Here is a 22,559-nt window from a genome sequence, read left to right as displayed (position 1 = left end):
CCCAAAATGAACCAATAAATGATGTGGAATTATTTGTATCATGAACCAGCAAAATGTGTGCAGTAGAGGGTTAAGTACAGTAATGAAGAATTTGTACTTCGTTACTTCTCACCTCTGCATCAGTGGATCATTATGTAGGGAAAACAATTTGCAAGACCTTTTTTTTTTTTTTTTTTAAAGACTGAATGGTAGGATCTGGGGAAACCGTTAGTAAGGGATAACATGATAGTCCCTTTGAGACAGTGCTGGAGAGGTGAGTCAAGTTCATAACTATGTATTTATTTTATAACTGGTTCAGGGAAGGATTTAGTTTAAGGACTGCCGTGTCACACTGGCAATCAAGAGGCCAATGAATGTCCAGTAATGAAAAAATTAGAAGAGAGACAGAGCATATAAGCTACAGTATAAGAAATACTCAGAGGGTTTTAGGGTTATCTGGACTATTTGTCTAAAAGTTTTGTATGTATTTGTATAAAACCACACCAAGCAAATACTGCTGTATCTAATGTTTATTTGTGATATTAAAATCAATAATAGCATTAGACTATAATGGTTACAAGCTAAGTTGTGGTACCAACTCCGGGCTGATACAATGCAGAGACATATTTAAGGATAATACAAAATAAGAAAGAAACAAAGAGGCACAATAGCACAAGTGGACACATAAAAAATATGTCACAACTGATTTTAAGCCTACTTCATATCTGTACATTAACAATGCTTAAGAAATCAAGTTGTTTTCCAACCAGTTTTGCCTCCAAAAATAAATGAAAAAAAAACCAACAAAAAAAAAAAAACCTAACAAAAAATAATAAAACATGAGAAAAGAAAACAGCACAACACTGAAACATAAATAGAACAACTTGTAAGATATTGTATTTGAACAGGCATATATGTGAACTACAAATATAGACATTGCTAATAGGATCATGTAACTGTTAGTTTCAGTAGGATACACTGCAGAATTCTGCTTTAGAATCACCAAGAGAATTAGAGCACTTAGCAATGAAATACAGCCTTCCTACTATGACAAAAAATAAATAAAGAGAATTTACACTTGGGGAGTACACACACAGTACGAGCTACTTAAAGATCCCATGCTAATTTATCTAGGAGAATACCATACAACAAAATGCATCAACAATCAGAAGCATTACATCAAGTTTATGAATTGTGTGGGGTTTTTTTTTCCCAATGAGTGACAATTCCATCAATTGATAATTGAACATTGTATGGATTTCAAAACAAGCTAAACATTTTTTGGGGGGGGTTGTTGCTTTTCTGGAAACCATGCCGAAGGTCACTAATTAGCAAGGGCAATATAAATTTGGCAAAGTTTGGAAGGAGATGTAAATCATTGCAGTGTGATGTGTGAGTGTGGTGCTCAGGAAACAAAACAAACAGAACACAAGGGTTTGTTATTATCAGGTTGTGTGGTTGTCTTCTGAAGTCGAGAAAACTGGGGCCAACAGTCCAGGTGACCCTACTAGCACTCTGATGTCCTCCTTAAAAAAAACAAACAAGTGAACAAAAAGAGCTACCACCGCTACATTTACACACCCCTCTCTCCCACCCGACCGCAGGTCCTGTCCATGCCATTACAGTCATCCTATAATAAGGACGAGGCCTTGGCACGGGTGTTTACAGTGGCTCCAACTGATGTCAAACTGACCACTGTCCAGCACTGTTTCTTGCAAAGGAGTGGAAGAAATAAGTTTGTGAGCCTGACAACAGATTATACGTCACAGCTCTCATGCCACTGAGGGTGTTCAAGTATGTATTTTCAAAATTCAGCACCAATGGGCGGCGAGACGGCACTCCTACCCAAAGTCCATGTTTTGTTTCGCACAAAGAGCTTCCTTTCCTTCAAAAAGCATCGAGGGAAGCCATGCGGCTATGGAGAGAAGACTCTGGACTTCTCTATGGATGTGGTCAGGTACAGGGAAAACATGCTGTCGGCAACTCGCACAAGTGAACAGCTTCACAAATATTAACAAAAACAATACAGTCTTCTGCTTCCTGCCCTCTTATCCAGTGACACAGGATCTCAGATCTGTCAAACAACGTTATGTCTACATGTGTCGTGGATCTGTATTTGGAAAATTGGAGATTTTCTGTTCGTTGGAGAGTAAAGTGGTGAAGGCCATTCTGTTGGTGAATGAATAAGACTGTTCCAGATAAAATCACATGGTAATCGGAGGAACAGTAGAACCAGAAGAATTAAGAGGCACAAAAATCTTGAATGTTGGTGAGGGAACACAATGCTTACAAGGTCTGACGTTGTCTTTCCAAGGCTGATCTACCTGCTCCTTCAAGGGCTCCTAAGGAAGTCTTTAATCCACTGCAGGTCTGCTAAATTTATTTTAGCAAGACCTTTTCGTGTATCATTCTGGAATTATGAAAAAAAAAAATATTTCACTCTAACCAAACAGAAAAAAAAAGTAAAGCAATATCATTGAAAAAGGAAAGGTTTGGACTTGTGCATTCACCAATTGATTTGAACCCAATGTACAAACTAACAAATAAAAATAAACAAAACAAAACATGGTGTAAATAGAAACAATATTAGCATTTTAAAAACAACTCTACATCGTGACTGCTGCACTCTTTGGATAGTCTCTTAACCAGAATGTTCCACAAGTTAAAATGTACAAGCTTAACATATTGAATTGACTTCACTGAAGGAAGACTACATTCATCTTAACATGAAAACTGTCTGAGGCAAAGCAGCAACAGCTCTCATTCTGCAGACATCTCAAAACTACAGAAAACAAAACTCTTGATTTAGTTCTTGGCATAATGGGCTGAAGTTTCCTTATAAAACATCATTAAATCAAGTTTGGATATTTCATTTGTTTGAATAAGGCACCTGATATTGCAGGCATCATTTAAAAAACAATTTGTAATTTGTAGTTAGACCAAGTGCAATGAGGGTTGTTTTCAGCTTGAAGTAATCTGCAATCACATAAAAAGGCTGGAGCACCACTGCATTATGTTTACAACAGAGTCTGTGTGGCGTCTATAATCCACCCCCTTGTGCTCATTGTTTAAGTTCAGTGACTTGATCAGTGTGTATAATCTCTACTCAATGTCCTTGTCATGGTCTCACTGGATGGTTGATTACTCTGTATTGTATGAAGTGAGTTAAGTCATCATGCACAATGTTCATACTTCATCTTCACACTCAAATGACAATTAGATACTTGTGATACGATACAAAAAAAAAAAAAGCTTTAAAACAAATAACAATTTCAAGCAATAGTAAGCTTGAGGAATGCCATACTAGAGCACTCTTGAAGCGACAGTGTTTTAGCATTAGTCTTATCTAATCTTCTTAGACATCTACTTCTGTGAAATCATTTTTAGGTTTTTTAATTAGTAACAAAATGTATGAAAAATAAAAAATAAAAGCTTGGTAAAAGGTCCATTACATGACAAACCATCAGACAGAACAACTTAACGGACAACCATCCAATTGGGTAAATATACTTGAATGGGCATGTTTATTTATTAACAATAAGACAGACTGTCTCTCATAAAAGGTTTAGCAAATGCTCTAAACCATTTATCATCCTTTAATAGTAAGTTATGGCCACCATAAGGTACAACTTTTAGACTTAACCTGAACATTATTAGATACAATTTCTTAGTAAAAACAAAAAGAGCCAATATTTCTTTACTGGGAGAGCATCCCAATTTACTACAAAGACATACAAAATGCACCACTTAGAGCTATGTCTGTCACATGCTCAGGACACATATGTACAAAACTATGCATGCCAAAATTATACAAATGAAAAGGAAACACATGAACACAAACATCTCTCTTTTCAAATGCGTACTGTAGCCATTTTGGAAAATGATGCAAGAAATGTTTCCGTAACTTTTTCTTTCTTTTCTTTTTTTTTTTTTTTTTACTGGGATCCAACTGGCCATTTCTCTGTACAGATACAGTGGCAAATACTCAACAAACAAGAAAAATATTTTTTTAGTTAGGAGTGGGCTTACACATAAATCAAACAGAACAAGGAATGGTTACTGATTTTCTGTACAATATAACAAAAATGGTTAAGCAGCTTCAACCAAACATTCATTTAATTTGTATATAGTGCAGACAACAAATAGAAGCACAATTTGGATTCAATAGATAGCTTACTCGTTTTTAGGATTGCAATCTGGCAACAATAATGGAAAAATGTTAACTGAGACTCAGGATAATATGCAAAAAAAAAAATACATCGAATAAACAAACAAACTGCTGGTTGGATCATTATTTCTAAACTGGAAAAAGCAGTTATCGCTGTATGAAGCAAATATAATGAAGGAACACATGCAAAATAAATGTTAGGTACTCTACTAAACAATTAATATTTTTAAATATATTCCAGCTTAAGAGCAGTGTGTATAATATTATAATGTACAAGTTTTGAAGATCAGAAATATTTCAGATTTGTGTTAGGATAGATTTGCAGCAGAGGCCCCTTTATTAACTCTAACTTAAGCTATATGTAAAATTCACATAATGCAATAGCTTTTTCATGCTTTAATTTAAAAACCAAACAACAGGAAAAAAAAATTACTGGCTTTGAATAACAACCATATCCTTAACCGAATGCCACAGAGTCTCTCGAGTTAAACACTTAAACTCACAATGTCACATCAAATGCAAGAAACTGAATTAATAATAAAAAAAAAAAAACTAAGACAAACACAGATATTTTCCCACTACAGCAGGCCACTGACTTATAAACATGCACCTCCACCTTAATTCTCCATGCTCATTGTCACTTGCCAAATGTTTTTTTTTTTTTTGTTTTAATTACAAATTGGTCATAACTACTGAGAGCCAATGCCAGAGGTTTTAATTCAAGATGGCAAGGTGAAGGCCAGGATAAGTTTTCATAGCAGCAAAGCTTTTCAAGCCTTGCCCTTTATCAAGAATGGATGGGTGTTTGGAAAGGCAAAATCGATGTAGTCTGATTAATTCCCTATGGCAAACAAGATTTGCCTTACAGTACAGCGATATAGTTTTTTTTTTTTTTTTTCTGAACCACTAATAAGGAGCTTACGCTTCCTCAATCACCTCCGATTTCCACCTTTAAGTACAAATTACTTAAAAAAAAATTATTGATAACAATATTCACCTCTGGCAATGTCCAAAGAGAACATGTCAATACTGTACATCAACCTGAAGAAGAACACAAAGCAGAATTTGCACTTTTCCATAGGAAATGTCTACTAAAGGCAAATGGAGTTTGTGACGCTTGACTTGTCGTCACACAGGGGCCTGTCCTTTCGTGACTTCACTGTCAACCTGTCCTGGTTAAGATGGTAAAAGTCAAGTACTCACTGCAGCATTCAAACAAGGCCTGTTTAGCAGCAGATGGAAGGAAAAGAATGCTTTTTTTTTCCTTTTTTTCTTTCTTTTGTCTAGACAAAGTGCTTTAGTTATCTTACATATAATATATATGTTTGTATATACACACAAGATAAATATAGAAGATATATCTAATTTCTATGTATAAAGAGAACACTGCAAATTACATTAGCCTCTAACATGAATGGTATATACAAAATTACTATGCTGCCAAACGAAATAATAAAAAAAAATTTAAAAAGAGAACATCAATGAGCTACTATGGTGTACAAATGTCTTTAGCTTTTTTATTTTTTTTCACAAAGCTATTTTGGAGGCTGTAGAGGAAAATATTCTCCCTTCTTTCATTCAATCAAAAATAACTCCACAAACACCCGAAGATAAACCATGACTATCAATCATGCTTTTTTTTTTTCTTCTCTCTTTTTTTTTCTTTCTTTCCAGATAACATGCAGTTCTGCATTGTGAAGTGCAGTAGCTTTTCACACTGGACAAATATGAAGGTGCAGCAGCTAGCAATCATTTGTGCAACTTTAAAGCTCTCTCTCATAATGTTTTCCTGCCTCAAAGAATAAGCACTCTTAGTTATGGACAAGGAAGAGCCTATGACTGCGTCTAGGTTTAAAATTTGTTTGAGCATGAGGTCCTGATGATATATTCATCAAAGCCTTTCTCAAAAAAGGGTTTAGAGATATGTTCATAGAACATTAAAAACAGAAAACATCAAGGTAACCATTGCAAAAATTACAGAGAATAAGTCTTTCTTTCTTATTTCCAAGCTGCTCAGTGAATATAAAGCTATAAAAATGAGTCACGCTTATTAACATAATCCGTTACAAAGGTACCATTTTATCAATACATATACAAGAGTGTGTATGTATTAATTACGGAATATACACATGACAAACTCAAGATAAAGTTTTTGCTGTATGCTTATTCTCCATAAAACTAAAGAATATTAATAAACTAACATTTTGGTTCTCCGTTAATGTCATACATATGCATTTACAAAAGCATCTTCAGCTCTACCGTTTAAAAAGCATTAATGGAAAAAATTGCATGGTGGGAAACTGAACTGCTTGATCTAAGTACAAAGGTTTCCAAAGCAACACTTCAACTTGAGAGCTAAAGAACAGCACAAGAGCGCTAGGAGGATACGAGTGAATGCTTCTTTCTGTAGATAATTGGACCCAAGCAAACTTCACAGTTCATTGAAAATCCCTGACCCTACAACTTTTTTTTTTTTACTTACATTCAATACGGTGTCAGGATAGCTGTGCAAAACCTTACTTAAACTGGCTAGATGCCAATTTACGTTGCACGTGTCTTTGGTACAAAAACAAAACAATCAGAATATAGTGTGCAAATCTCTCGTTCTTTTTTTTTCTTTTCGTATTTAATATATGAATAGTACTTAAAATAACCACTCCCCCTCCCAAGCGCGCACACACACACACACACACACACACACACACACACACACACACACACACACACACACACGAGCACACACACATCCATTCTACACTTAAATGAAGTACCAAAATAGAGAGAGGAAAGAAATATTTGTCAGAGCCATCTTATTTTACCTAGCACAGACTCTGTGGCATAAATCAATATTTTTCATGTTCCTATGTCCATTCATAGTATCTTTATCAAGCTGAAATACACAGCAAACTTGCAGGTCTGACTTGCCTCACTGCTCTTTTTCTCCTTGAAACATGGTCTATTTGCTTTCAAGTAAAATCACCTCCATATCTACAAGGCACAATGAATCTTACTTTTAATAAGTACAAATATGAACAAGACCGAGTCAGGGAAACATTTGAGCCCCTTCAATGCGACTTCGGAAAACGTCCACGATCATTTGATGTGAGGGCACTTTGATCAAAGTGAAGTGGAGTTACCACTACAAAATATTACGTCTTCCCAGGTAAACAAGGAGATTTAAATGGACCATCTGCTCCAGTCAGTCAATAATCTCTCTTTTTTTCGGCCTGAGACCACCAAGACAAAAGGAACAGAACATTCAAGCCCAATTCTAATTGTCGTGCTGTGTCCCTTTTCTAAATTCACACGCGTAACGTAAATCTTTTAATTGCTTTCCAATACAGTTAGATGATTAATATGTTTGTGTTGGCTTTGTCAGAGTTGGCATATAAAGTTTTAACTTGTTTAATCCTGCAAAAGCCAGGACACTAGAGTAGGAAAGCAGAGGTTTAGTTAATTTTGAACATTTTAAATGACCAGGTAAAAATGTGTGTATTAGGTTGTAGAATGACTTTTTCTATCCAGAGTCTAAATTAATGTTAATAATGATGCATTATTCCCTAAAGAAAACACCTCTGCTTCCTGTATCCAGTAAAGGGGCATTTGCTGGACATAAGGAAAAATGGCTACAACAGGAACTAGTTGCGTCTTCTTTTGTAAAAGGATGATTCATTCCGGGAGGTATCTCGTCAATTGGCTTTTGAATTTTGCAAAATGGTGGCTTGCAGATGGAGGTTTTTTCAACCAGCCACATGCACACATGGTAAGGAAAAAGACTACTGAGTGCAGAGAATTCTGTAGGTGCGTGGAAGGCGAATATATACATACGTCTGCACAGATGGACAGGTGTTCGTATGCATATATCCACATTAAGCATTTTGAGCATCTCCTGTTGACATGGGCATGCAGAGTGTTGGGCCGTTACAGTGTGAGACAGGAATGGCGCGGATGGCTTCGAGTGTGCTTCCAAATACTATCTGTATGCCTCTACACTTTCAGTGTGGGCACACGCAGTCCCACTAGACCTCCAGTGGGATCACCTTTGCCTGTATTCTCAAGGATCTGGTTCACAAAGTCTGAAGTCTGGCCAGCTACTGGTGACTGCACTGCACAAAGAGAAAGAAAAATGAGAATTATTCATTATCCACGTTTAGATCTCCAATGTGAAAAAGCATATGGCTCGTTATTTATTATAACACTATAAACAATACAGGTCAAAACACTGCACAAAAGACTACCAGAAAGCCACTGCTGGATCTTTGAGCAAAGAATATAACTCTCAAATGTTCAGCTATGTGGTGGGACTGTATTAGGCTTCATTAGTCATTTGCTCATAATAAAAGCATACGCTGAATGAATCAATGTCAATTTATTAGACATTTAAAATATACATGCACCATGCAAAAGCTTTTTTTTTTTTTTTATGCTGGAAAAAAAGCAGACCTTGAATAGTCTAGAGTCAGTACTAAAAAAATATGCAGAGTAAACATGAACATCCTTGTATGGTATGCAGAGGTTTTGCTAACCATTAAAACTAAATAAAAATGATTTAAAGTCAGTGTCATACCTAGTGTCTCCTCTATGAGCTTGTCAAGCTTTTCTGCCATACTTGTCCCGTTGTTATTCGAGTTATCTTGAACTCTGTTCACAATCTCCTCTTTGATTGTATTAATCACAAACAGCAATCGATCTACAGATAAAAAAAGCATACATAAACTAATAAACTCAACATATAACAGTGGTGGCGTGGTTCCAGGTAGGCAATGATGTCCATTCAAAGACACATCACAATCGAGACATACAACAAGAAAAAAAGCACAATAAAAGCTTTTGGCTAAAGGATTGAATCAGATTCCACTACGGACATCAACTGGCGTAAGCATTGATTTTCCTCTTTCTAGTTTAACTTTAAAACTGACGTACCATATTCAGTGCCCAGGCCCCATAGCTTGACTTTGTTTGCTTCATATTGAGCTTTCTTTTTCAGTCTGCAGGCCCTGAGGAACAGAACAATGCACAGTTGTATTTGAGAGATGTTTTGAGCCATTCTGAACATGATCAATGATTTTACAGTAACAGTTTTGCACGAAAATGCTGTAATGCAAAGTTCACTTGTGTTGCTCAAATTGTTGAGAACTGATGGTCATTAGTTGCTATTTATGTTTTTAGATCAATAGCTGCTACACAATATGCATATCTAACTATAGAATATATTCAAAACCACCACTGAACACAATAAAAAAAAAAAAAAGAGATAATTGGCCAATTTGTACCAAAAAAAACCCATTACATCTATTCACTAAAAATAAATATTCTGATGAAAAATGCATATATAATATTATTTCACCATTCTGTTTTGCTAAATTAAAGACCAACGCTTTTCTTTTAAGAACAATAAAGGGATATTGTTTCACAGTGAGGAGAAAAATAAAAGTCTCTCACTCACTGTAGGTAGTCACAACATTATTATACTTCTCTTTTACAAAACGTTAGACCTCTTGCATTGCTTGCTGGCCATGTTTGTGTCACTAATGGTCACACTACTTCTTGCTACAGTTGCCAGTTGAAATTAACTTTTAATTTTCATTTACTTAAAAAACACTGCTTGGTTATCTAGCCTTGTTATTTTTGTTGATTGGTGTTGATTTATGATGTTGATCCTAAAGCGTATTACTTGTGTTGCATCCATCACTTATGAATATCAGGTAATTTAATTAACATTTAGGACCAAGTTAATAATTTGATATTAATAATTCATATTCCTAGCCTAAATTTCCATGTAAACTTTTGCAATTCTTAACAAAATGAAAACAATTAATCCAAAAAGAATATTTTATATATATATATATATATATATATATATATATATATATATATATATATATATATATATATATATATATAAATAAAACAAAAAGTTAAATCTTAACATCACATCACCTGTAGTGATATAAAGTGCAATAAATGTAAAGAAGTTTAACAGGCAAGTTTTTAAATATGTATTTAATGTGTAGGAGTATATAGCTGTATAGATTTTATACTGAATTTTGTAATAAAACTGAAAAATGTTTTTGCTAATTATCATAATGTTTAATGGGAATTATGTCCTTGGCTAGGTTTATGTCAAAGTGTCATGGTATCTGTGATGTTGTCCCAATGCATACTGGTTTTAACCTAAAGTCTGTTGTTTTTTTTATTTGTATAAGTATTTCAGTATTTATTAGCGTGACTGAGGTACAATTTTTCCTCTGCTGACTCAATAATTCTTTATTTTGACAAAAATCTGATTCTGTAGCTCATGATTTAGTAAACTGTTTATAGAATGTGCTTTTAAAATCATTATAAATTATATTATAAATGCTGTTGTGAGAAAATAGTACTGCAGATTTTAGATTGGTTGGTACCTGCATTTGGTTGTTGGACCAATACTGTAGATGTGGCATGTAGAACAGACTGAATTAATAGGTTTACTATATTACTGTATTATTGTTATTGGAAGGGCATGTATATTATTATCAATTAAAACTAAAGCCGCAATACTATAACTCATTTACTATTTTCTGCAGTTATAAGCACTGACCTCTAGATCTCTCATTAGAGGCTTACTGGATTGTAGGTAATGGTAGCTAGAAGAAAGTTATGATTACTGTCATGTGTTTAATGCTTTCTTCTATCTTACTGCTAAAGAAATATGCTAAATAGGAAGTGTAATTTCACTGTCAAAGTAAAGTTACACATTAACAGTGGAAAAAAAAAAAGAGGTTTACACAAGCTCATGGGTGAATGCACATAAAAGTAGACGTTTAATCAAAAGGTCAGAGAGCATTACCATTTTGGAGGAGGCAACTTAAGTTAAGTTCAATTGATTAAGCATCTAATTTCAAAGCATGTTTTTCTCCCCCAAAATATATACTGACACAGCAATACTTAGACGATAAATGGAACTTGTTATAACTGGTTAAATTGGTTAAAGGACCTATTTCATGAGGAACTTCAAGCTTGTTTTTTAAGGCACTGGTAAGATGGTCTTACAGATTAAAATATTGTGGCCAAAATTGTAATAAGGTCCTTTACATTTGATTCTGCATTTAAGGTTTGGGAGGATTAGCATATTTTTGAGTATTCTTTAAGTTAGTGTGCATTTAGAATAAAGTAACTTACAACCGCTCAATAAAAATCAGTTAGAAAAACTGCAGATAATTTGGATCTGAGTAGACCGATTTTTTCGTAGGCACTTGACCCATCACAGTTGCTAGCAACCGCGGCTAATGTGGCACATACTGTTTTCCAGTAGCAATGACCTATATTCATGTCTGTTTCACTCCAGGGTGGATGAGGCATAAACTCCAAGCAAATTAATTTTTTATTTTTGATATCTTGTCAGGTCTAGCTGAGGGTTAAACACTGATTTTATCGAAGGATTAAAAGCGTATGAAGAGAGAAAAAAAACCCTTTAATCACCAATTGAAATCCATAAAACTATATTCTGCCTTGGTCAAAGTTTTAATTGCTTATACTCACATAATTAAGAACATTTTGTGCAAGCATACCTTTTTCCCGGTGAGGTTTGTTTGAAGTACAATTTTGCAAGTGAGGAGAGAATAAGTGGAGTTGAATGAAAGCTTACCTGGATGCAAGCTTGTTTTTCTCCTTTCGAGATCGAGGCCGCGCAGTCAAGGGGAGCTCACTAACAGGGGTCAGGTCACTAATCACCTTGTTAAGTTTGTGCAATTCATTCCCAATCTGAAGCAGCTTCCGTGGGTTGGGGGTGAGATCCTCTACGTCTGTCCGTCGAGACTTCTTTAGTGTGTATTTTCCTGAGATAGAAAAACAGAAGGTAATGTAATAGGAGTGTAATGTAATAACACTGTTTTTGTGCTGCAAGTACCTGCATTATTTTTTGGATTTCAACCAGAAGTGGGTGTGTCCTAAACCGGTATATTAAATTATGTTACTTTTGATTCACAAAATAGAAAAAACAATACTGTAATGAATTAGGATGCATTTTGCAGGAACAGTTCTGCATTTCAGTACCCATCACTGAATAGCACACCTCAACAATAATGGAACTGTAACAAATGGAAATGTGGTGCCACCCGGGTGGATGGCAAGATGCTTATGGATTCTTTTTTGAGTCTGGTTTCTCTCAAGGTTTCTTCTTCATGCCATCTTAGGGAGTTTTTCCCTGCCGCCACTGGCTTTCCTATTAGGGATAAGATCATAGGCACTAAACTAAAACTGAATAACCTCCATCTCTTTAAGCTGCATTGGGACAATGTCCATTGTTAAAAGCGCTATAGATCATTCTAAACGAAATTTCTTTTTTTTTTAGTAATAGCAGCTTCCTAATAATTAACAAAGTTATTTTGGTACTCAGGTTTGTTATGTTTTAGAAAGAATATCTATTATGTATATACAGGATCTATTATGAATTGCTAGCATTCAGTCTTACAAGTGTGGCATTTCGTTTTACTGTTTTGAAATCGTTTATATACTCTGAATTGGTCAGTTAAAAAAAATCCTGTATTATTTTCTGTCGAGTCACACGGCTTGGCAGGTTAATATGAATGCAGCAGTTCCGATACGTTATTGTTTCTATAGTAACAGCTCAAACGCAGGGACACGGCTGACCTTCTTATAATCAAAGGCGTATAATAAACAGACATTAGAAAATTGTTGCTGTAATAATGCATTTTGTTAGAAGACATTTATTTAACGAATACAATCCTACAGTCCAGCAGGTACCAAATCGAGCAGATTTTCAAATTGTATACTTTCTGCTGATCTTTGAGAGAGAGTGAGAGTGATGGAGACAAAAGAATGAACGTTTATTAGTGTTCTAACACAGCTGAATATAAGAACCAACTTGTCTCTCAGATGTTTCACAACAATTGGAAGTAAATTGCTATGATATAAGTGAAACAACTTACTCCAGACCATGTTGTTAAATGATAAGAACACACTTCGGTGGGTTCTTATCACACTTTAATGTTCCATTGTTAAAATACATGCTGCAATGTGCAATAATTATCTTATCATCTCACCATGATGCAGGCCGTTCTTTTGATACATGTTGCTGGGAAGGGTGTCTCTGTCCCACTCGGAAGGTTTTAGCATACGTTCTTGTTTAGATGGGGTGAGCTGCTCGCTGTATTCCCAGAAGTATCGACGCTTGCCCCTCTTCCTGGAAATTCCAGGTGTCAAACCTTTGACATCCTCTACCATGTCTGTGTCACATCCTGCTCGAAACAGAGGAGAAAATTCAGATCAACAAAAAATTGGAAGCCACAAAAAGCCAAAATGAAGAAAAACTGTTCTTTGAGAATACAGAGTGGGGAAAAAAATATATAATTTCAGCTTCAGCTTGACTTTATAATCCCTAGGCATGCTAATCATAATGTCTCATCAGTAAGAGTTTACATTATGTCTAACTGGAGCTTCTCAAACAGGAAAAACATGACCCAATTCTAAACCTGCTAGAACAGTGCTTACACACAACGTGCTGAATTAACAAGTACACTATGAAAACATTTGCAAGTAATGGATAGTGAGACCTATAATAAAAACGCACTATAAATGTATTTCAGGACACTGGAATAAGTTCTTTAATATGCTGGTATGTACCTGGCTCTGAGAACGCATCGCTGATGTCATCGTCTTTGTCTCCCTCATAGTCGTCGTCTTCTTCCTCATCTTCCTCTTCGTTTTCCGAAAGCTCATGCTCGCTGCCAAATCCTTCATCGTGGTCTTCGTCATCCAAATCCACCCCCTCAGCCTCCTCCTCTTCCTCTTCCTCCTCGACCTCTTCTTCTTCCTCGTCTTCATCTTCCTCCATATCAGTGGACGCTTTGCCTGCAAGCCTGGCCCTGGTCAAGAACAGCGAGTAGTTGTGCTCCTCCTCTTTCTTCTTCTCAGCGGCAGCGGTCGCGTCGGCCCCGAGGGCACTCACGGTGAGTAACGTTTCACTGATGCCGGCCACAGGGAAGTTAAGCTTCTGTGGCTTTCCTCTCGACAACCCCACCTCTGGAGTAGAGCCACATGGAGCTTCTTGTTTACAGACTTCAACACTTTTCTCACAAACCAGGGGAATCAGAGAAGATGGAGTGTCAGTAGTGGCTGCTTGGGCATTGCCGATCAAAGAAGCACTTGACTCATGCTCTTTAGTAAGAGTGGAGCTGGTAGACACGGTGATTTGCTGAGCACAACTATCTGGGAAGGGCTTACGTGGTACGCTAATGCGAACCTTTGCCTTGCGAACATAATCTGTGTTCTCTGGTTGTGGAGATGAAATCCTACTAGGCCCTTGCATCTGGGCCTTTGCCATAGTCTCAGTGCAAGAGGGCACTGGCCACGTGGCTTTTTGTGAACCTTCGGCGTAATCCGGCAGTGTACTGTGGTTGGAGGACGTGACAGAAGTGGTGGTTCTGCCCATCTTTTTGCCTACCGCTGGTGGAGGAAAAACAGTCTGCTTTTGGCCTGACAATGAATCTGGAAGGTATAAATTGTCACACACCGGCTGAGAGTCCTCACTGTTGAGCTGAGCCAAGGTGGGTGTACGGCCTATGACTTCCTCATCTTGGTAAGGACTGGAGAAATCATCCAAGCCTAAGAAATCCACTTCCTTTGTGCCCCAGATGTCACAGCTGGTGAGGCGAGTGTACTTGGTCAAGTCTTCCCAATACGTGTCCCACTGTTCAAAGTTGGAGCTGTAAGTCAAGTCAGTGTCTATTAGTTCTGGAGGATTTTCCATACTGTCAAACTCTTTGCAGTCCTCAACTTCAAACTCCTCACTTCCAGGGCTCTGGCGACAAGTCATGTCTCTGTCCTGCAAGAAGAATGCAAAGATAAATGCAAAGATGCCGACAAGATATAATTAAACAACATGCTCAAAGTTCTCAAATGTTATTTAAAGCCACTGCATAATCTCACCAGTTCATAAATGAAGTCTGGGTCAGAGTTGTTGGCTAACAGGTCTGTGCTAGTCAGTGCCTGGTCAGCGAAAGTGTAGTTTTGAAAGGCATCCCCAAAGGGAGGATCCATTCCACTGACACTAGGCTGCAGGACAGATGAAAAAAGATACTGCTGAATTATCAGCTGGAAAGTAAAAATACTGGTCGTTAATACAAATATTGTAAGTATTCTAGTTAAGGTGGACGTTAGTTTATGATAAAGCATTAAAACAAAGGTAAAATAAGATAAATTATTTTAATTAACATAAAACAAATGCATATTTAATCAATATCTTTTGAGAATACAGCTGACACATTAAATAATACGCTTTACCTGAGGCATTGCCAAGAACAGATCACTGGTTCCTTGGCGGAAACCTTTTTGCCACCTTTTTTCCCACAATTCCCTTGTTCTTATATCAGTCTGTTGGAGAAAATTGATGTGACCAGCAAGTCTTTCTGTAATAACAATGCCTCAGCCACACATGTGGGTATGGCTGTGTGTTTCTCCTCTGTTCTCTGCAGAGAAGGAAAATGCAAACAAAAACAACAAAACACATTAACAAATGAAAACTGGTATTTGGTTGAATTATCACAATGATACACATTATCTGCGTGCGTGATACACTTTTTCTTTATGACAGTGACTCAGCCTGTGTGGAGTTGTCTATAGATAAAATGTCACTTACAAACTGCAATTCAGTGCACAAACAGTAGCTACAAGCAGCTGTAACATACGACTGTTTGCTGAAATTAAAACAAGCACTAGCAGCATCAGTTAAAAGACCTGAGGTCCTCTGTGTAGGATGACCTAAACAGCAACAAAGGACAAGACGACATAGCGTTTCTCGCCATAGTCAGAAAAAGTTACAGAGGCCCTTTAAAAAAAGGTGATGCAGCTCCATGGAAGAAACGATAGCAGCCCCGAAGCCAGTTGGGAAGAAGGTGAGAGAGCAAGAGTGTTGGGGATATTTTTAAACAACCTCTGCAGCACCATTTCACCACTGCCTACAGATCGTCATAGACAAAAGAACCCGAACAGCCTAATGCCCTTTGCATAACAAATCAAGTGAAATATGCGTGAGAGCGCAAGGGATGTACCGGCCAGCTGCGAGATAGAGTCTTCTTCGTGTGCAAAATGACATCATTTCCTCCGGGTGTAGCGAACAAGTCAAATGAGTGTCTTATCACCCTTCAGTTCTCACAAACAGCAGCGCTTGTACACGAACCATTGAAGAAGACGGAGAGGAAAAAAACAACAAAGTGTATTTTCCCGTTAGTGCCTGACTGCATTCTTATTCTCTCTCAACAGCCGAAAAGGAATATTTGCATACAAAACTTTCCAGAACACAATGGTTGAAGAGTTCCAATACGTCATTACACTGTTCTCACAATCCTGACTTTCTGTGCTGCCCGGGAGAACCTGCAAAAGTCACTGTAACAGAGAAGAGACAGCATTTTCCTTTGCAATTCATTCATTCAACTGTTCAAAAAAGTGTTAGTTTGCTGTGATTTGAATGATCAGCTTTAGAAGGTTAAGCCCGAAAGATAATAAAGCATACAGTGAGAAAGACAGAAAAATACATGACATTTGCTCAATAAAATGAGCTAATAACGGGTTACGGTGAATTCTACACTAGAACTTCGATTAGAATTATCATGCCTCAATTTTTCCTGGAGCGAAAGTTCACAGATCACAGGGAAGGTGATACCAGCTTTTGAAATGATTGTGTTGCAAAGAATGCACAGGCTGTAAACAGAAATGCTGAACAAAGAGAAAGAAAGACCTTGTAACTCCTCCGAGAAGATCTCTTGTTAGTTACTTAAATCCATACTGGGAAAAACAGGACAATAATGTGCATTGCTTTTTTGTAAAGCTAGATAGTTAATGGTACAGTACAAGTACAGTCTTGGCAGTAACAATGAAGTAAACAAGGCTTGTGCTATATGACCACATTTAATACAACATTTAATTCTGGTCTATCAATTTCACTGGACTAGAAGTTCCAGGAATGTCTATATTTTTTGTAACCACACTGTGCAGATCATTCGGTTAATCTGTGTTCTTCTTCTTTCTGCTTCTACCATTAGGGGTCGCCACAGCGGATCATCCGTCTCCATTCCCCCCTGTCCTCTACATCTGCCTCTTTCACACCAACTACCTGCATGTCTTCCCTCACCACATCCATAAACATGGTCTTCCTCTTTTCCTCCTTTCTGGTGGCTCCACCCTCAGCATTCTTTTACTGATATACCCCATGACCAGACCTGCCTAAATGTAAACATTTTGTGTAGGAACTCAATTTGTGTACACTGCTAGTGATCAAATGTTTTGGCATATTATGTACAAAATGTTTTCTCTTTAATAACATGAGACAATCAACACTTGGATTGGAGGTGCCCTGAACTATTATTAATATTAATATAACAATATTAATAAAAAATGTCTGGAAGCCACACCCCCTTTCTTGACAAATCCTGTCTGCTTTCAGGTGGTCCTACACAGGAGCTCTCTCTTCAGGGAAAATAGAGAATGTTTGGAGTTCAATAATGTAAAACAAAATCTATCATAATACATTGCTTATTTCAGAGCAGTAGATTTAATGAAAAAAGGTGAAAGTAGTAAAAAAAAAAAAGGCTTTTGATTTTTCAGTCAAAAATAAAAAAGATGAATTCATAAAATAAAGAGTTTGACCTGAACGTATAAAAGAAGTGTCAGATTATTACGTGATACAGTGCGACTTCATTAATAATGATAGCTCTTTATAAAAAGTGATTATAACATTTTGTATCGGCAACTGTTTCTGGATGATTTCATGATTTATGAAGATTTGCTAAACAGAAAACTGCAAATGGTGGGAAAGAAAATCGCAGAAGTCGCAACAAAGCCATGAATTTGCAATGCAATTAAGACATGAATTTGCATTGTGCAAAGTGGCCTACATAATAACATCATATTTGTTTGACACAGTATTAGTGTTTTCAGAACAACCTTTTGTACGTTTTTTTTTTAATGAATAAACATGCTCACAAAGCAAGAAATCCATCTGTAGCTTAAGTTTGAGTGAGTTTGCAAATAATCAAGGCCAGAGGTCACATCGTCAAAGAGAAACTCCCTCAGGTGACATAAGGTTTTGGCAGGCACCAAATTGAAAGGGAAAGTGATTGTGAAAAGTTGATTGGGATAGTAATGCATTGTGTTTAAGTAAAGCATGTTTAGAATAAGTCTAGGAATAAGCATAAGACAGCCTTAATGATTAGAGAAGCGAAACAGCGGGCTGAAGTGATCAAGTGAGATTATCCCCTAAAGCAAGGGTGAATCTTGGGCAACACAATGCGGTATACATACCGGGGATAAAAAACTTTTTTCCCCACTCAAATTTGTAATCAGACTCAAATTTGAGAGAATGGTGGCGTTTCAATACATCAAAGAAGTTGCCTGAATATGTGGTTGTTGAGAAGTCAAGCTGAAATGATTATTCAAATAGCCACTGTTTATAGCCACAATGAGTGGAAAAGCAGAACAGACAATTAGCTTATTATTAAGGTAGATGAACTACAACAGCAGAGGACCACATCAGATTCCTTTCCTGTCGAACCACAACAGTAATATGAGTCTACAGTGAGAACAGAACAGCTGAAGGCTGGAAAATCAGCACTTTTTTCTCTTACAATCTTTAACTGCCCTGCTTCAAATTATCTGTGCCCACTGTATGAGCAGATTCCTGGTTGAAAGGAGAACAAGCCGATGTGTTTTATGTGCTATTTTTATTTTTTTGCTGTTGCAGCCCATCTGCCTTAACATGTGCTGTGCTTGTGGAGATGCTTTGCTGCCCAGCATAGTTGTAAAAAATGGCTATTCGCACAACCATAATCTGTCAGCTAGAAGCAATTCGGCCTCTTCTCTCACCAGGGCACTTCTGTCCCAGAACTGATGCTCAATAAATATTTTTTCCCCTGTGTTGTGTGTGGAAATTCCCAGGTGATCTGCATGTTCTGAAATAATCAAACCAGCCCATCTGGCACAAACAATAACGTCACTAATGTGAAGTTGATGTCCTGTATCTGCATGATTTTATGCATTTTGTCGCTTCTACATGATTGGCTGATTGGATAACTGCATGAATGAGCAGCTGTACCAGTGTTCTTTTTAAAGCGTCTTTGATTATAACAAAACAAAAGCTGTGCTTTAAAGGGAAATAATTGAAACTGAAATTGTTTTGATTGGTGTGGTCTGTGTGCCATGTCTGAAGCCAGCAGCTTTTCTATTTCTGCTGTTACTTTGTTGTGCTCTCAGTGGCAGGGAGCTTTCTGCAGAAAGAGCTGACTGGCTGTCAGCACTGTAAATTACAAGGAAGCCTAAGCCCACCAGACCTAAGGTGTAAAGATAAGGAAGACTATTTCGCTTTCTGCTTGCTCCTGTCCCAAAGTATTGCTGTTGTGTTTCTGAGCTGATAATATAATAATCAATTGCCTATTATACCTTCTCCCAAAACAGCCCACATATTAAGACTATTAAAAACATTGCTTGATATGAAGATGCTTTGATTCCTAGAGTCTTATATATGTTGTTCTGTTGCACTGTAAAAGAAACACATATGCAATACATAAACAATCATGGGATTAAATCCAGGGAATAGTGTTTGAAAATAGTGTTTAGAATCTATCTATCTATCTATCTCTCTCTCTCTCTCTCTCTCTCTCTCTGGCATGTCTGAGCAGCAAGGACTCAAATGCAGGAACTGAAGAATCTTAAGAATGGGGATGTTGTGATAAGATTTTATGTGAACTTACATATTTGCCATGATTATTGCTGTCGGTGTAAAGGAAAAAAAATAAATAATAATAATTCACTAAAACACAGATGTTTCATCTTATTATCTTATATTCCAATGTTTCCTTCTGTCCACCAGAATTGATGTCTAGTTTATGTCTCTTCAGAACTTCCTAAACTGGCCTGAAATGAACTACAGAAAGCCCTGGATGTCCTGGTATTAGTACTAATAAATAAACTTCAAAAAGGGGAGTGGCCTGTAAACAACAAGAGGTAAATCCAGGTAATCCAGGTACATCTCTTTCAATGCAACCTGGAGCTTTTGACAGCTCATGTCCGAAAGCTCTGCCTGGTCTGCTTGTGAACTCTGAACTTTGTCAAATGTATATTTTGGTCACATTTCATAAGCAAATAACTCGTTTGAAACCCGGCGTGGCTTGCTCGCTGCTCTTCCTCTTACAGCATGATGTCACCCACGCAATGTTTACAAGAGGAAGCGTTGATCTACAAAAAAAATCTTTCTAAAAATAAAAAAATCTTTCTAAGTAAAAATGCTTACAAGTGCTACGCTACAGCAAACAGAGCGCCTGTTCCTTTAAATCCAGTCGAAGATTCGCGTCTGACTCTGACCTACTCCACAACGCTGAACTCAACACGGGTCCCTAATCGAAAACAAACGTCAACCAAACGCTAGCGCACTGCGCCAACGCCCACGCTTTCCAGCGCCCTCATTGGACACGAGGGCGGCTTCCGCCCGCCCCTTGAGCATATCTAAGAGGTCCGACTGAACGTCAATCATTGAACACCGTAAATATCCTTCACCTATAAAGTGTGGTTGAGAACGCGGAGCAACAAACAACACTCAAGGCCTTCCCCGCGTTACGTAAAGAAGTGAATTAGACATAGAGATTATTTATCTTATTATCTCATATTTTAGTCTAACCACACCACTCTCTAGTAGTACCATTCTGATGGTTAATAAACATTTCTTTCGCTAATACAGAAGGACTAATACTGCAGCTGGATCGCCAAAAACAAAATAAAAAATTATTAGCAATGCAATTCATTCCCATCATGGGGAAATGTGTTTTTTTTTTTACTAAAAAGTTGAATTATATCGTGACAAAGGCACACAGATTCACAACTTTACAGAGCATCTGTCACTTGGTGTTGTGCTGTAGGGGGGCGTGTACCCTAGTCTGCAATACACTACTCATCCTCATCATATCAGGGCTTTGTTCCTCTTATCCAGAGATATCAGCAATCTATAACAAGTAAATCAAACTTACAATCCAGGAGGATGAGAGTGATTGTCATTTATTCAGCTGATTTCATCAACTCTTACACACTGCCAGGTTGCTTGGCATTTTAGATCAAATTTTAAACGTTTGACCTACAGACATTTTCTTCCTTCTTTCCTCATGTGGAAACTTTTTTCTGAATGTATTAAGGCTAAAACGTGGCAAATGAGTATGCACAAAAGCGTGCTGCCCAGCATTCAGCAGCACTAACCTTGACAACACAGCCAGAAAAAAATAAAACCACAGACACACCACAACCCTTCTAGAACAAGTCAGCGACACTCGTGACAATGAGAGCAAAGCAGCCATCATTAGAGTTTTTCAGCAGAGTTGAGTGCAATATGAATTAAAATGCACAGTAGTGGATCCTGATACATCAAGCCCACGAAATCTGTCCCGTGAGAAGACAGTGGAGCGGAGTGCAGTGTTTTGTGCGGAACTAAAACTTGCTGTGCTGCTTTGACAACTATGGCCTCCGTCCCTCCCACTCTCACTTAGCCTCCGAGCTAACAGGCAGGAGACAGTGTTTGTATTCATATTAACGATCCCTTCGACGGCGTCCGCGACTTTCACTGCGCTTAAAACGTTTACTCACACGTGAGCAGGCTTTTCCCGTTGTCCAAGGAAAGGCGTCGCGATCCGCCTGCAATCGCCTTGGACGAGAACTTGCAATGAAATTTCCGCACAAATCCACGCTGTCTTCTTCCTCTCGGGTTTGTTTTGTTTATCTTCTTCCTGACGGGTTCCTGGAAAGCGCGTGACTCCGTCGCCACGTGACCGCGTCGCAACCAATCAGAGCGCGCCTTTGGAATTGATTCAAAAGCCATTTAACCCACCCCACACACACACACACACACACACACACACCTCTTTTTACAGCATTGTCATCAAATGAACATAATGATGATCATATGTAATTATTGTATTCATAAAGTGTGATACTTTCTGTTGTGTATGTTGTTAGTGTTGCACTTTAGGTTTAGGACTTGCAATTTCTGTCACCTAAATCATTGCACATCTCAGAAAGTTGATGAATTAAATATTTTAAAAAAGTGATGAAGAGAATATATGCTCAGATTAATTCTCTATTAATTATGTTGGGTTTGCAACATTAGACAATTAAGTTGTCTGTGTCAGTCATTACATTTCCACAGTGGATCGTCTGGCTTACGCTACTATTTCTTTACATTTAAATTTCATATGTACACTGGAACATTCCATAGGTGTATGAATGTTTGGATCTTGGTAAAGGAACAAGTGCAAGATTCCACTATTGGGCAGGGAAAACAGTGCCAGTGTTTCCACCGGGGCGGTCCGCAGCGCACTGCAATGCACTGAGTACTTGGATATGCCCATAGCCATGGGCTGTTAGCCAAGCCCTCCACTAA

The 22,559-nt window shown here is 37.5% G+C and overlaps 1 protein-coding gene across 3 annotated transcripts; it reads right to left on the bottom strand.

Annotated features, from left to right (window-relative positions):
- Positions 1-494: 494 nt before the first annotated feature.
- Positions 495-21,900, bottom strand: crebrf (creb3 regulatory factor). 3 transcript variants are annotated; one of them, XR_006927963.1, is made up of 10 exons: positions 21,767-21,900; positions 15,431-15,615; positions 15,077-15,202; positions 13,772-14,972; positions 13,192-13,386; positions 11,775-11,964; positions 9,071-9,144; positions 8,715-8,837; positions 7,976-8,253; positions 495-2,389 (listed from the first exon to the last, which is right to left on the bottom strand). XR_006927963.1 is itself a non-coding variant. In XM_046867499.1 (9 exons), exons 2-9 carry the CDS (start codon positions 15,437-15,439, stop codon positions 8,135-8,137), a joined length of 2,037 nt encoding a protein of 678 aa, XP_046723455.1. In that variant the 5' UTR covers positions 15,440-15,615; positions 21,767-21,900; the 3' UTR covers positions 495-8,134. The 3 variants fall into 3 exon arrangements, 2 of the variants coding, with proteins under 2 accessions (XP_046723455.1, XP_046723456.1); XM_046867499.1 differs by having other exon boundaries at positions 495-8,253; XM_046867500.1 differs by lacking the exon at positions 21,767-21,900 and adding an exon at positions 16,198-17,210 and having other exon boundaries at positions 495-8,253.
- Between the last annotated feature and the right edge of the window lie 659 nt (positions 21,901-22,559).

The sequence above is a fragment of the Silurus meridionalis genome, chromosome 15 (assembly GCF_014805685.1).
Source record: "Silurus meridionalis isolate SWU-2019-XX chromosome 15, ASM1480568v1, whole genome shotgun sequence".
NCBI lineage: Eukaryota > Metazoa > Chordata > Actinopteri > Siluriformes > Siluridae > Silurus > Silurus meridionalis.
The sequence above is the reverse complement of the archived record's forward strand: the minus strand, read 5'-3'. Positions and strand labels throughout refer to the sequence as shown.

Excerpts from the sequence above, each read along its gene's own strand:
- crebrf (XM_046867499.1), bottom strand. Across the intron at positions 14,973-15,076 it reads CAGACTTCATTTATGAACTG|GACAGAGACATGACTTGTCG; the intron begins GTGAGATTATGC and ends TTCTTCTTGCAG. Across the intron at positions 8,254-8,714 it reads GCTCATAGAGGAGACACTAG|TGCAGTCACCAGTAGCTGGC; the intron begins GTATGACACTGA and ends CTCTTTGTGCAG.